General features: G+C 57.1%; 1 protein-coding gene across 2 annotated transcripts in view; it reads right to left on the reverse strand.

Moving 5' to 3' along the window:
* LRP5 (LDL receptor related protein 5) overlaps positions 1-12341 on the reverse strand; it is a 95645-nt gene that overhangs the window by 5716 nt on the left and 77588 nt on the right. The window contains exons 15-21 of one of the 2 annotated variants that reach the window (XM_090257505.1): positions 11632-11822; positions 10901-11110; positions 8682-8807; positions 5242-5433; positions 2998-3108; positions 1629-1865; positions 537-676 (exon numbers count right to left, since the gene is read on the reverse strand). In XM_090257505.1, the coding sequence (XP_090113631.1) occupies positions 537-676; positions 1629-1865; positions 2998-3108; positions 5242-5433; positions 8682-8807; positions 10901-11110; positions 11632-11822 (1207 nt within the window). Of the gene's footprint in view, positions 1-536; positions 677-1628; positions 1866-2997; positions 3109-5196; positions 5434-8681; positions 8808-10900; positions 11111-11631; positions 11823-12341 lie in introns of both variants that reach the window. The other variant, XM_090257498.1, reaches the window with a different exon arrangement.

Raw genomic sequence — 12341 nt, forward strand, 5'->3', positions numbered from 1 at the left:
AAGCTCCAAGGAGCATTTGGGCTACAAAAGTCATCCAGGATGCCTGCCCCCCTAAAACTATCTAGCTATCTTCTGGGAACCAGCACAGCTTTGGCAGGGAAATTGGGTGTTCCTGGTGGGGATGCTTGGGGTCGGGGGGTTGGCACAAGCACACCTGAGCACCCTGTCCAGACAGGCCCTGCAGAGACAGCCACTGACAATAGGCCGGTGCAGAACAGAGACAGCCACCCAGACCCCAAAATGCCCAACAGCAACCTGGGAGGTGGGGTGATGGGCGACACTTCCACTCTCGAGGTTTGTCTGTGGTTTCCAGATTACCCGTAAGGAACAAGGAGTACCCTTTTCTGAACTGAAAACAATGTCACTAAAGAGAAAAATGACAGGGCTTGTAGGGGAGGAGGGTGGGCTCTCCCACCACTCCCTGCGGTGAAATAGCTAATAATTCTAGAAACGCTGAGGTCACAAGAAGCGCCCCCTGGCCAGCCAAGGGTGATGCGCGTCCCCAGCCAGCCAGGCCTCCTCCCACCCCTACGCACCGGTGGGTACAGTGTGGCCTTAGTGCTGGAGGAGCTGCTGGATGAGGCCCCGGTGACGTGGTTCCGGTCGTAGAGGGGCACCCCGCCCCGGCCCCCCATCAGGCTCACGGAGCTCATCATGGACTTGCCGCATGAGATGCCTGCGGGGGAAGGGGACAAGGCAGGTCAGGGCTGGGGTACCCCCCAGACCCGGCGCACCCTCCATGGCCCCTGCCGCCCACAAGACTCAGGTTCGGGTGAGGAAGTCCGTCCGCCCCAGGCCCTCCACCCATCACCCGTGTGAGCCTCATCTGTAAAACGGAGACACACAGCACTTCCCCGGGGGCCGCTGTGGGCCTACAGAAATGAGCTCACAGGGCTTCAGCACAGGGTCGTTCAGTGCAGCGGGGGCCCTGTCCTCTGGGGGCTGCAGCAGTGACCCTGCCGCTACCTCAGGCCTCCAGGAGCTGGGCAAAGGCCCCTGACACCCCACTCCTCCATGGAGAAGCAGGCCTCCTCTGCACACAGACGTCAGGGGCCCACAAGGCTGGCTCTGGGCAGGGGGACGGGACAGGAGAGACCAGGGCTGGGCAGGCACTGGGGAATCCCCACGGTGGCCCTGGAGGTGACCCTGGCGACCCTCTCCACCTTCTAGGACACGCTGTGATGTGAACCGGCGTGGTTCAGCCTGGCGGTGCCACCTGGGAACCTAGACACCTCGTGGTAGTTTTAACTATGCGGCAATGGTCCTGACTGCGCTCTGGACAAAGCTGCTCGTTACATGCCCAGCGACCCCTTTGATTCTAGAGATGGCCCAGCTGCCCCCCCCCCCCAGAGGACTCAGGATATGTCCCACGAGAATACTGAAGGTCAAACCCAAAGAGATGTCCCCACAGTCCCGAGGCCACAGGACAGGTCGGAGCCATGCAGCCTCTGTGCTAAGGGCTCAGACACCGGCTCAGCGGGAGCCAGAGCGCTGGGATCAGTCAGGGATGGCTGTGCGTGCACAGTGTGCGGCGTGGTAGCAGCGCGCCCGATCCACGCGCCGCAGGCCCTGCCCAGACTCTTCCACCCGCCTCCGCCCAGGGCCCCTGCACACCTTGAGCTGCTCACCTGGGAAGGGCCCGTGCTGTGAGGCGCCCGGGGCTATGAAATTGAGGGGGACGTGGGGGGTCCCACTGACATACTCGTGCGGGAAGGGCCCATTGGCCCCCGCGTAGCGCTGGCACACCACGCGCTGGCACACAAAGTAGACCCCGCCCATGACGAAGAGGGAGAGGATGATGCCGATGACGGGCCCGATGGCGCTGCTGTGGGCCGGGCTTTCGTCCAAGGGCGGCTTGGTGATTTCTGCCAGGACGGACAGGAAGAGGCGGTCAGCGTTACCTACAAAGGAGCAGGCTCCCCTGTGTGGGGACGCCGTGCGCCCTGGAGGGGCTGGTTCTGCCCGGGCCCGGCACCCACTGACGGAGGGCCAGAAAAAGGGAGATGCTGGGGTGCTGGGTCCAGGCAGCCATGCTCACCTCAGCACCAGCGACCCCTGCCCCCTTGGCCTGCCTGGAGCGCCCTCCTTGCCCTCCCCCTCCTGCTCTGTTTGGCTAAGCTCCACCCTGACAGCCCCTCAACAGTGACTCCCCCTTTGCCTGGGGTCTCCATGGGGGCTAGAAGTGTGTACACAGTGGCTCCTATGAGTCCTGACCTGGACAGGAGGCCCGTGGCTACCAGGCCCGACCACCAGGCAGGAGGCACAGGGCAGGCAGGCAAAGCCGGGTGTCTCCCAGCCCGTCCAGCAGTGGGCTTCACCCGTGCAGAGGGCCCCGGGCCTTCCCTCGCAGGGCTCACTGAGCCCCACAGACATCCTGAGTGGGGACTGTGAGGGGCAGAGTGTGACAGGCCCTGGGCTTAGGGGGCTCAGAGCGAGCTCGGCGCTGCCAAGGCGCATCCAAGGTATCCCTCTGGGACTCCTGCGCATGGGACCGCCAGGTGAGGGCATGCTTCCTGGGCGTGGTCCAGAATCAAAGCCACCAGGGCCTTGGAAGGCTGTCTGTGGTTCAGACAGGATGGACGCTGGAGTCTGGGCTCTAGACTCCGCTTGGACACAGGCCGGCAAGGGTGATTTGCTGCCTGACAGAGGCTGCCGAGCGAGGTTCCTGGGCAGAAGCATGGCATTCTGCACTCAGGCCAGGCCGGGCACAATCAGCCCCACCTACACAGGCCTTCTCCCACGGGGACCTGCCTCGGTGCCTCTCCCCCAGCTGGAATGCCCTGTGGCTCCTGGTCTCCCCTCCCCCTCCCAGCTCAGCCTCCCAGCTTCCCTCACCTCCAGGAAGCCTTCCCTGCCTGCCACCAAGGCCAAGTACTCCCAACCTCCTAGGCAACTTGAACACGGCCCCCAGTATGTTTCCTCCCCCTAGACCCCACACCCCTGGGGCAGAACCTCAGCACCGGGGAGACCCCTGCACCACTGCGGGAAGCTGCTCACCACACATGAGCTCGTCAGAGCCGTCGATACAGTCAGGGAAGGAGTCACACTGCTGCTTAATGAGGATGCACTGGCCGCTAGCACACCGGAACTGGTTGGGCAGGCAGACTGCTGAGAGGAGGGGAGCTTGCATTCAGAGAAGTTGGAGCGCAAGACGTGACTCCCTGCCCACCACCCAGGACCCAGCAACAAAGGTCGGTCTGGCTTCCAAGTGCAGAGCGGACAAATGAAACCCTTTCTAGGACCAGGTCAGAGAGTAGCAAATCCAGCCTTCACCTTCCCTCTGATGACCCCTGTTCCAAGGCCTCTGCAGTGCTGGCATCAGGACTGGCAGGGAAGACACCCTGAGGGTCCCCCTGAGGTACTGATCAGGCTCTCATCAGGGGGCAGGCCCCCGCCCCCGCCCCCAGGCTCTCCCAGGTCACAGGAGGTGAGAGCCAAGTAGAGCATCACCCATGAGAAGCCTTGGCTCCCTAGCGAGGATGGAGCAAGGGACAGGTGATATCTCAGCAGAGCTCAGCTGCGAAGGCAAAGGCACCCCACGCCAGTGACCAGTGCAGCCCACAGCCTCCTGGGCTGGGAGAAAGAGAAAGGCTGGGTCCTGATGACCGCTGCTGCCTCCCTGCTCCCGAATGCCGTCCTGGAAGGAGCCAGAGCCTAGGCAGGAAGGTCGCTACCCAGGGGCGCAGCCACCAGGCATCTACTTGCTCTCTAAGCTCCCACGTGCCCTGCCCCAGATGCCCTGCTCTGGGAACTGCAGACAAGAAGTCCCTGTTCTCAGGACGATTTGGACGGCTTTGGGAACAGAGCGTGGAGCCCAGAGCCGGCACGAGGGCCTGCTGTGAGCACTGCACGTGCCCCAGGAGAAACCTTCACGGTGAGGGGAGTGAGGGCATGGTTCTTAATCAGGGTGCCTGCAGTCCTGGAGACGAGGGCCAAGCATGGTGCTGGGGCAGGGGTACCGCACGGCTCAGTATGCATTCAGGCTTTGAGGACCACAGGTCTCTATCGGTACCTGGGCAACTCTGCTGTTTTAGTGCAAGACAGAAATGAATGAACCTGGCTGTGTCCCCATCAGACGTTATCTACCAAAACAGCCCGTGGGCTGCACTTAGCCTTCAGGCCAGTCCCTGGTCTACAGCCTCCACCGGATCCTCAAGGGGTCTCTTAGCTGGAAAGACTTGGCTGTGGCTTTATAGAAACATCTGGGGAAAAGACCCCCAGACCCCAGCCGTCATCTTCCACCCACAGGCTGCTCGTCATGAATCGGGGTGGCAGGCAGTGACCAAACAGTACTTGAGTCATCTAAGAACAGGGCCCAGTGACTCTGGGGGAAGGCGGGAAGAGTCACCATTAAGAACTCAGTGGCGGTCACGGGGCCGCGGTGCTAACAATATGTGACACGAACCACCAAGCCGGTCACTTAGAAAAGGAAAACTCTCAGGGGGCACAGTCAAGGTCCAGAGGAAGAGCCTGCTGGTCACAGCGCCCTGGGGCGACAAAGCCAATCTCTTTGTAACTCCTGGCTCCATGGGCTGCTGGAACGTCTCAGGAGTAAGTGCTATCCCACACACAGGTCGGACGGAGAAAGACAGCACCCTTTTTGGGGGGTGGGGGTTGACCAGGGTGTCAGCCATGAACATCCAGCCGCCTGCTGGATTTGCCTCGGCTTCCTGTAAAACCCTGACTGGGTGCAGGACGGCAGGGCTGAGTCGCACCGTCCGCCTTCCAGCCCAGCTGCTTGGCAGGGCAGGACGGCGGCAAGACGCAAGGTTTTCCTCGTTTAGCCTAGAAGTAACTTCTTTCCCTCCCAAGCTGAGGAGGGGGCCTGGCAATTTCGTTCCTGGCAAAGGTTTTACGGAAACCCTACCTGTGGGGCCACACAGAGACCTGCGAGGGTAGGACAAGCGACTTCAGGGAAATCACGCTGCTCCAGAAAAGAGTGGGAAGGGCGGAGTCTGGGTAGGGCCAACAGGAGGCGGGGCCTTGGTGGGCGGGGCCTGGGTCGGGCCAACGGGATGGGGCTTTTGCTGGGCGGGGCCTGGGTCGGGTCAACAGGAGGCGGGGCCTTGGTGGGCGGGGCCTGGGTCGGGCCAACGGGGTGGGGCTTTTGCTGGGCGGGGCCTGGGTCGGGTCAACAGGGGGCGGGGCCTTTGGTGGGCGGGGCCTGGGTAAGGCCAACTGGGGGCGGGGCCTCACCATCGCAGTCAGCCTCATCTGACCGGTCCTGGCAGTCAACCTCACCGTCGCAGCGCATTCTCAGGTCCACACACTGGCCCCTCGCGCAGGGAAACTGGGCTGCCGAGCACACAGGGCACCCTTCCTCGTCGCTCTGGTCATCACACTCAGGGAAGCCATCGCAGCGCCAGGCCCCAGGGATGCAGTCGATCTCCCCAGTTGCACAGGCGAACTGATCCGGGGAGCACGTGGGAGGCTCTGGGGAGGGCAGAAACACAGTCACAAACCACATTACCCGGCGGGTGAAATCAGCATGTGTGCTTCCCACTCTGCTACGTCTCCTGTGCGTCTCCTGTGCGCTGCCCTACCCCAGTGTGAGACGAAGGCAGGCCCTGGCTGGTGTGGCTCAGTGGGTTGAGCATGGGCCTGCAAACCCAAGAGCCCCTGGTTAGATTTCCCGTCAGGGCCCGTGCCTGGGTTGCGGGCAGCTGGGGGCAAGCCAGAGGCAACTCATCGATGTTCTCATGAGTCGATGTGTCTCTCCCTCTTTCTCCCTCCCTTCCCCTTCCTCTAAAAATAAAATTAAAAAAAAAAAAATGATGAAGGTGGAGGTAATAATAGTAGCTGAAAGCCATGGATTTTCTTTGGGTTTTTTTTTTTTTTTCATTGAAGGGAAATGGGGCTGGATGCAGACAGGCAGAGAGGAGGGCGCACAAGCAGAGAGAAGGGAGGGGACCCACTCCATTAGGACTGCCCCATTTCCAAGGTTTCCCATCACCATCCCTCCTCTCCTTTGTGAAAACTGAAGCCAGGAAATAGGCCAGGAATTTCTTTTTAATGTTTAACAACAGTCCTCAACACCCTTTAAACCTAAGAGAAAAGTATGCGTCACATAGAAAGAACACATGTAAACATTTCGACATTGGGGGCCTGGTGGCTCCCGCATAACCGCCAGGCTCTCCCCCAGCTGAGGCAGGGGTGTGAGGCAGGGCAGGGGATGTGGGCAAACACAGAAAGAAGCCTGGCCGTCCCCACTGGACCCACCCACCCACCCGGGACGTGACAGGGACAGCAGGAGCCCGGGGCACAGGGTGTCTAAAAGCAGCCAGTGCTGGTTGCCTGCAGCTGAGCCACCAACAAAGGCCATGCATGGGGGCTGGGCTCCACGGGACCGAACAGCAGCAGGTGACACATTCTTCTCAAGCTCACATGGACATTCACCAAGACAGACACATGCCGGGCCATGAGGCAGATCTGAACGAAGTTAAAAGGACAGAAATCATACAATGTCTGCTCTAAGACCACAGGGGAAATCAGTAACAGAAAGATACCTGGACAATCCCCAACTGTTAAGATATTACACACACACTTCTAAATAACACGTGGGCCAAAGAATAAGCCACAGGAGAAATTGTATTTTATTTTTTTATTTTTTAAGTATATATATTTTTCATTATTTTCCTATTACAGTTGTCCCATTATTTCCCCCATTTCTCTCCCCTGTCCCGTCCAGCTCCCCCCTCCCCCACAGTCATTCCCCACCCCGTTGTCCATGTCCATGGGTCATTTATACAGTTGCCTGAATAGACCCTTCCCCTTCTTTCCCCCCTTTTCTCCCTACCCCCTTTCCTCTGGTCACCGTCAGTCTGCTCCTTGTTTCCACGCCTCTGGTTCTATTTTGCTTGTTTGTTTGTTTTGCTCATTAGGTTCCTGTATTAGGTGAGATCATATGGTATTTGTCTTTCACCACCTGGCTTACTTCACTAAGCATCATACTCCCCAGTTCCATCCTTGTTGTTGCAAATGGCAGGAGCTCCTTCTTTCTTTCTGCTGCATAGTACTCCACTGTGTAAATGCACCACAGTTTTTTTGATCCACTCATCTACAGATGGGCACTTAGGCTGTTTCCAGCACTTGGCTATTGTGAATAGCTCTGCTGTGAACATAGGGGTGCATAGGTTCTTCTGAATTGGGGTTTCAGGATTAAGTATATTTTATTGATTATGTTGTTACAGTTGTCCCAATTTCTTTTCCCTTTGCTCCCCTCTGCCCAGTACGCCCCTCCCCTCTAGCAATCCCACCCCCACTAGTTCATATCCATGGGTCGTGCATATAAGTTGTTTGGCTTCACCCTTTCCTATACTATTCTTAACATCCCCCTGTCTATTCTGTACCCACCAATCATGCTTCTTAATCCCTGCACCATTTCCCAATTTCTCCCCCTCCGCCCCTCCCAGCTGATAATCCTCCAAATGATCCCCATACCTATGATTCTGTTCCTGTTCTGGTTTGCTTAGTTGGATTTTGTTTTTATTTTTTAGATTCAGTTGTTGATAGTTGTGAGTCTGTTGTCATTTTAATGTTCATAGTTTTCATCTTCTTTTTCTTAAATAAGTCCTTTAACATTTCATATAACATGGCTTGGTAATGATTAACTCCTCTAGCTTTACCTTGTCTGGGAAGCACTTTGTCCACCCTTCCATTCTCAATGACAGCTTTGCTGGATAGAGTAATCTCGGTTGTAGGTCCTTGCTTTTCATCACCTTGAATACTTCTTGCCAGTCCTTTCTTGCCTGCAAAGTTCCTTTTGAGAAATCAGCTGATAGTCTTATAAGCACCCCTTTGTAGGTAACTCTCTGCTTTTCCCTTGCTGCTTTTAAGATTCTCTCCTTATCTTGAACCTTTGGCATTTTAATGATGATGTGTCTTGGTGTGGTCCTCTTTGGGTCTAGCTTCTTTGGGACTCTCTGTGCTTCCTGGACTTGTATGTCTATTTCCTTCACCAAATTTGGGAAGTTTTCCTTCATTATTTTTTCACATAAGCTTTCAATTCCTTGCTCTTCCTCTTCGCCTTCTGGCACTGCTGTGATTCGGATGTTGGCACGTTTAAAGTTGTCCCAGAGGTTTCTATGCCTCTCCTCATTTTTTTCAATTCTTATTTCCTCATTCTGTACTGGTTGACTGTTTATTTCTTCCTTATGTTCCAAATCCCTGATTTGAATCCCGGTTTCTTTCCCTTCACCATTGGCTTTGTGCGGATTTCCCTTTGTTTCATTTAGTATAGCTTCACTTCTTCCCTTATGCATTTGCCGTACTTAAGCATGTCTGTCAAGTCTGTGAGCATCTTTATCACCAGTGTTTTGAACTCTGTGTCCATTAGGTTGGCTATCTCCCCATCACTTAGTTCTCCCAATGGAACCTTAATCTGTTCCCTCTTTTGGGCCATATTTCTCTGCCTCTTCAACTTAACAGCCTCCACCACAGAAGAAATTTTAAAATATTTGAACTGAAAATGAAAATCAAATTATGAAAATGTGTGGATGCAGCAAAAGCAGTGCTATGAGGCAAACTGATAGCCCTGAATGCATATATTAGGACAGAAAGGATGACAAAGAGACAGAATTCCAGAGGGACTATGACTTTCAAAGGATGCAGGGCAGCAACCAGTGGGCACAGAATCAGGTCCCTGTCTAGCTTCCCACAGAAAGTACTGAGGTCACATCTACCGCCACAGGTCAGCAGGTTCTGCAGGAGCACGAGGTGGACGGGGCATGAGCACCGCGGTGTCCCATCACCCTTGGCAATGCAGATGTGGGAGCAGCCGCCGTTGTCCCGGGCGCACGGGTGGGCCGCTGCAGAGACAAAAAGAGGGAGGGAGTCATGCTCTTCCTCCCACCTCAGGACAGCAGTCCAGAGGGTGGAAGGCATGAGTGCCAGGTGAGAACTCACAAGAACTGCCATTCCTATTGACCAGGCTCCTCCAGACCCTCCCACTTAATTCCCAGGGCAGCCCCCATAAGTCTGTGTCTAGTGTTTGGTAGTTGAGGAAACGGAAGCCGGAGGCAGTTACCAAACTTGCCCAAGATCACAGACCAGCAGGCCTTCACCAGCTCCCAGTGCCCACAGCCATCACTCTACACTGCCCAGCTGTCTGTCTGTCATGGCGCAGTGGGCTGAGTGGTGGCCCCCACAAAGATATTTCCATATCCGAATTCCAGGAATCAGTGAGTCCAACCTTATTTGGAAAGGACCTTTGCAGGTGTAACCAAGTTAAGAATCTGGAGATGAGGTCATTCTGCATTCTCTGGTGGGCCTAAATCTAATGGTAAGACGACAGAGGGGGGAAGACACAGACACACAGGGAAGAAGGCCATGTGGTGACAGCAGTCGAGACTAGAGAGATGTGGCCACAAGGAATGCCTGTAGACTCCAGAAAGGAGAAAGGACAGAGCAGTCTCTCCTCCCAGAGCCTCCAGAGGGCACTGATCTTGGCCTTCCGGCCCCTAGCACACGGGAGAACACATTTCTGTGCTTACCATCAACCTGTCAATGCGCTTTATGACAGGGACCGCAGGGCACAACTACTCACGGCAGTTGAAAGAGCAGGGTGCTGATCCCCCGGGCAACTCACATATTTCAATTCCACTAACACCGCACCCAGCACCTGAATGAGGGGAAGGAGCCTGAGGCGGGCAGGGCGGGCCCTGACCTGCCTCCGATGAGAGGAGATGACAGAAAGCACTCTGCTCCCCTCCCCCAGCAGCCAATACAGAAGTGACAGATTCCCTGTGCCAGAGGTCGCACCCCAGCTCCGAGCAGGGAGCCCAAGACCTCATTTAGACCCATGAGTCTGTACTTTGCACAGAATTTCATTGAACATGGTCACCGGTTTGCCTACAACAGACAAGCACCGTGGCTAAAACATGAGCCCCATCATGTTTATTAGCTGATTGACAGGGGACAGGTAACATCCCTTCTGAGCCCTGCGTTCCTCAGATGCAAAGGAGAATTATTACAAAATCTGCCGAATGGAATAATACAGTGAGCACAGGGCCCGGGAGGCAGGATAGCCACAACGTGGCACGGCCGAAGGGTCCGAGGATAGAAGCTCATCCACTAAGACAGGGACAGCTGAGCTATGTGACAGCAAAGAGCTGGCAGCAGTTAGATGGAGAAGGGAAAGTGACCAGACACAGGCAGAGGGACTCCAGGGAGCAGGCACCTGGTCAGAGGGAGGACGGGGCGCTCGGGGGACACCGGTCAAAGGGGCATCCCCCGGGGCCTTGACAGCGAGCCCCTGGGAAGTGGCCAGACCCTGGGCATCAAGGACAGGGGTACGACGGCCCTGCTCACCCCGCTGGCAGCCGGGTGTATTAATGAATGAAGAACGGGAAAAGAAGGGCACAGGCAGGCACTTATACGCACACCCCTTTCCAGTCCTACACGGGGAGGGTGGAGGAACAAGAGTTCCAGGGAGTAGAGGTCGCTCTCTCCCAAGCCCCTGGGCAGAGCCTAAATGGTGCCCTGATGTCCCACCCTCACCCCCAGCACAGGGGACGGGATGAGCTCGCCATGCCCAGAGTTTTGCAGGTGTAACTAAGGCTACTGGTCAACTGACTTGAGTTCATCAGAAGAGAGACGTAAAGATGGGCCGAATCTAGCCACGGGCCCTTGACGAGCAGAGTGGGCTCTCCAGCTGGAGCAAGTGAGAGATTCGGATCTGTTGCTGGGATGGAGGGGAGCACGGGGTGAGGACCTGAGGGTGGCCTCTGGGAGCCAAGAGCGGTCCAACTGCCAGAAAGAGAGCCGGGCCTCAGTGCCACCACTCCACAGTGGGCCGACCTCCTGTCTTTCCCTAAGGGGGCTGGTCCGGGGTCGCTGTGCTGTGAGCATGTGCCCACCCTCCCCCAGCCGCCCCCCACACCGCTGCCCACCCCCCACATACAGAACTCCTCCAGGCTGACGTCCTCCACAGCGTGGATGCCTGTCAGGTGGGCGACACGGCCCTGGACGCGTGTCCTCTTGTCCCCCGTGGTCTTGTCCACGCGCTCGATCATCTGCTGCTGGCGGTCGGTCCAGTAGAGATGCTGGCCCAGCACGGCGAGGCCCACGGGCTGCACGATGTTGGCGTCCTCCAGGGTCAGCCGGTTGGCCCCTGCGCGCGGGACAAGGGCCCTGAGTGCAGCTCACCCCGAGAGCTTAGCCCACGCTGGGCTCGGGAGAATGGGGGGCTGCCAGGGAGCCGGGGGGCTCAGACAGCCCTGCTCGCACCTGGGCCAGCCTTGGGATCAGGGACATGCCCCCCCCCCATATTCCCGCCCATCTTACGGAAGGAAAGGCCCTTGGAGCACCGACCCTCGCTCCTCTGCAGCCCACAGGCCTCCTGGTCTAAGGTGGCCCACCTGTGAACTCAGGCACCAGAGGCAGAGGCTGAGGTCAGACTCCCGCTCCACCCCATGCTGTGGGACCCAGGGCCACGTGCTCAACCTCTCTGAGCCTCATTTTTGGCCTCTGCCACGCAGGGATCTTGGAACTCTCGGTGGAACTACATACGGTGTATGCGAACACCCAGCCCTGACAGCTGCGGCCACTGCCACACGGTTACTGATGACAAGGAAGTCCGGGTGGCCCTGAGAAGATAAGACTGCTGGGCTGTGCGACACCCAGGGCATGTACCTGACAGGTCACAGCTTTCAATGCGCTTCAGGTCCGCGTCCACCCAGAAGAGCTTGCCCAGCGCGTTGTCCACCACGAGGGCCACGGGACGTATGAGGCCCGTGGTGAACAGGATCTCACGCTCGGTACCGTCCAGGGCTGCACGCTCAATCTTGGCCGCTCGGTCCTGCATGTTGGTGAAGTACAGGTACCTGCGGGAGGGCAAGAGGTGAGGGACAGGTGCTGTGTCCTGCCATCTCCTCAGCCAGGACCCAGCTTGCGAAGCACCGGACGGTCCAGCCCCTGACCCTGCAGGCGTCTAGAGGGGCTTTGGAAAGTTACCAGTCACACAGCCTGGCCTCTCGGGGCTGACCTCCGAGGCCTAAAGGTCACACCCTGTCCTGGGTTGAATGGTGTACCCTCAAAATCCATGTTCATCTGGAACCTTAAGACATGACCTTATTTGAAAACAGGGTCTTAGCACATGGAATTAAGGATCAAGATGAGGCCACTCTAGGTTAGGGTGGGAGCTAAATCCAATAAAATTGTCCTTAAAAGAGAGAAGAGGCTACACAGCGAAATAGAAAGTCACTGCAAAAACGGAGGCAAAGGTTGGAGGGATGCAGCCCCAAATCAACGAACACAGGGGACCCGGAGAGGCTGAGGGGCAGGAAGGACCCCCACCGCCTGCCGCCCATCTGGAGGGGGCGGCCCTGCCCCTGTGTGACTTG

The sequence above is a fragment of the Furipterus horrens genome, unplaced genomic scaffold (assembly GCF_987537825.1).
Source record: "Furipterus horrens unplaced genomic scaffold, mFurHor1.1.pri manual_scaffold_2, whole genome shotgun sequence".
Taxonomy (NCBI): domain Eukaryota; kingdom Metazoa; phylum Chordata; class Mammalia; order Chiroptera; family Furipteridae; genus Furipterus; species Furipterus horrens.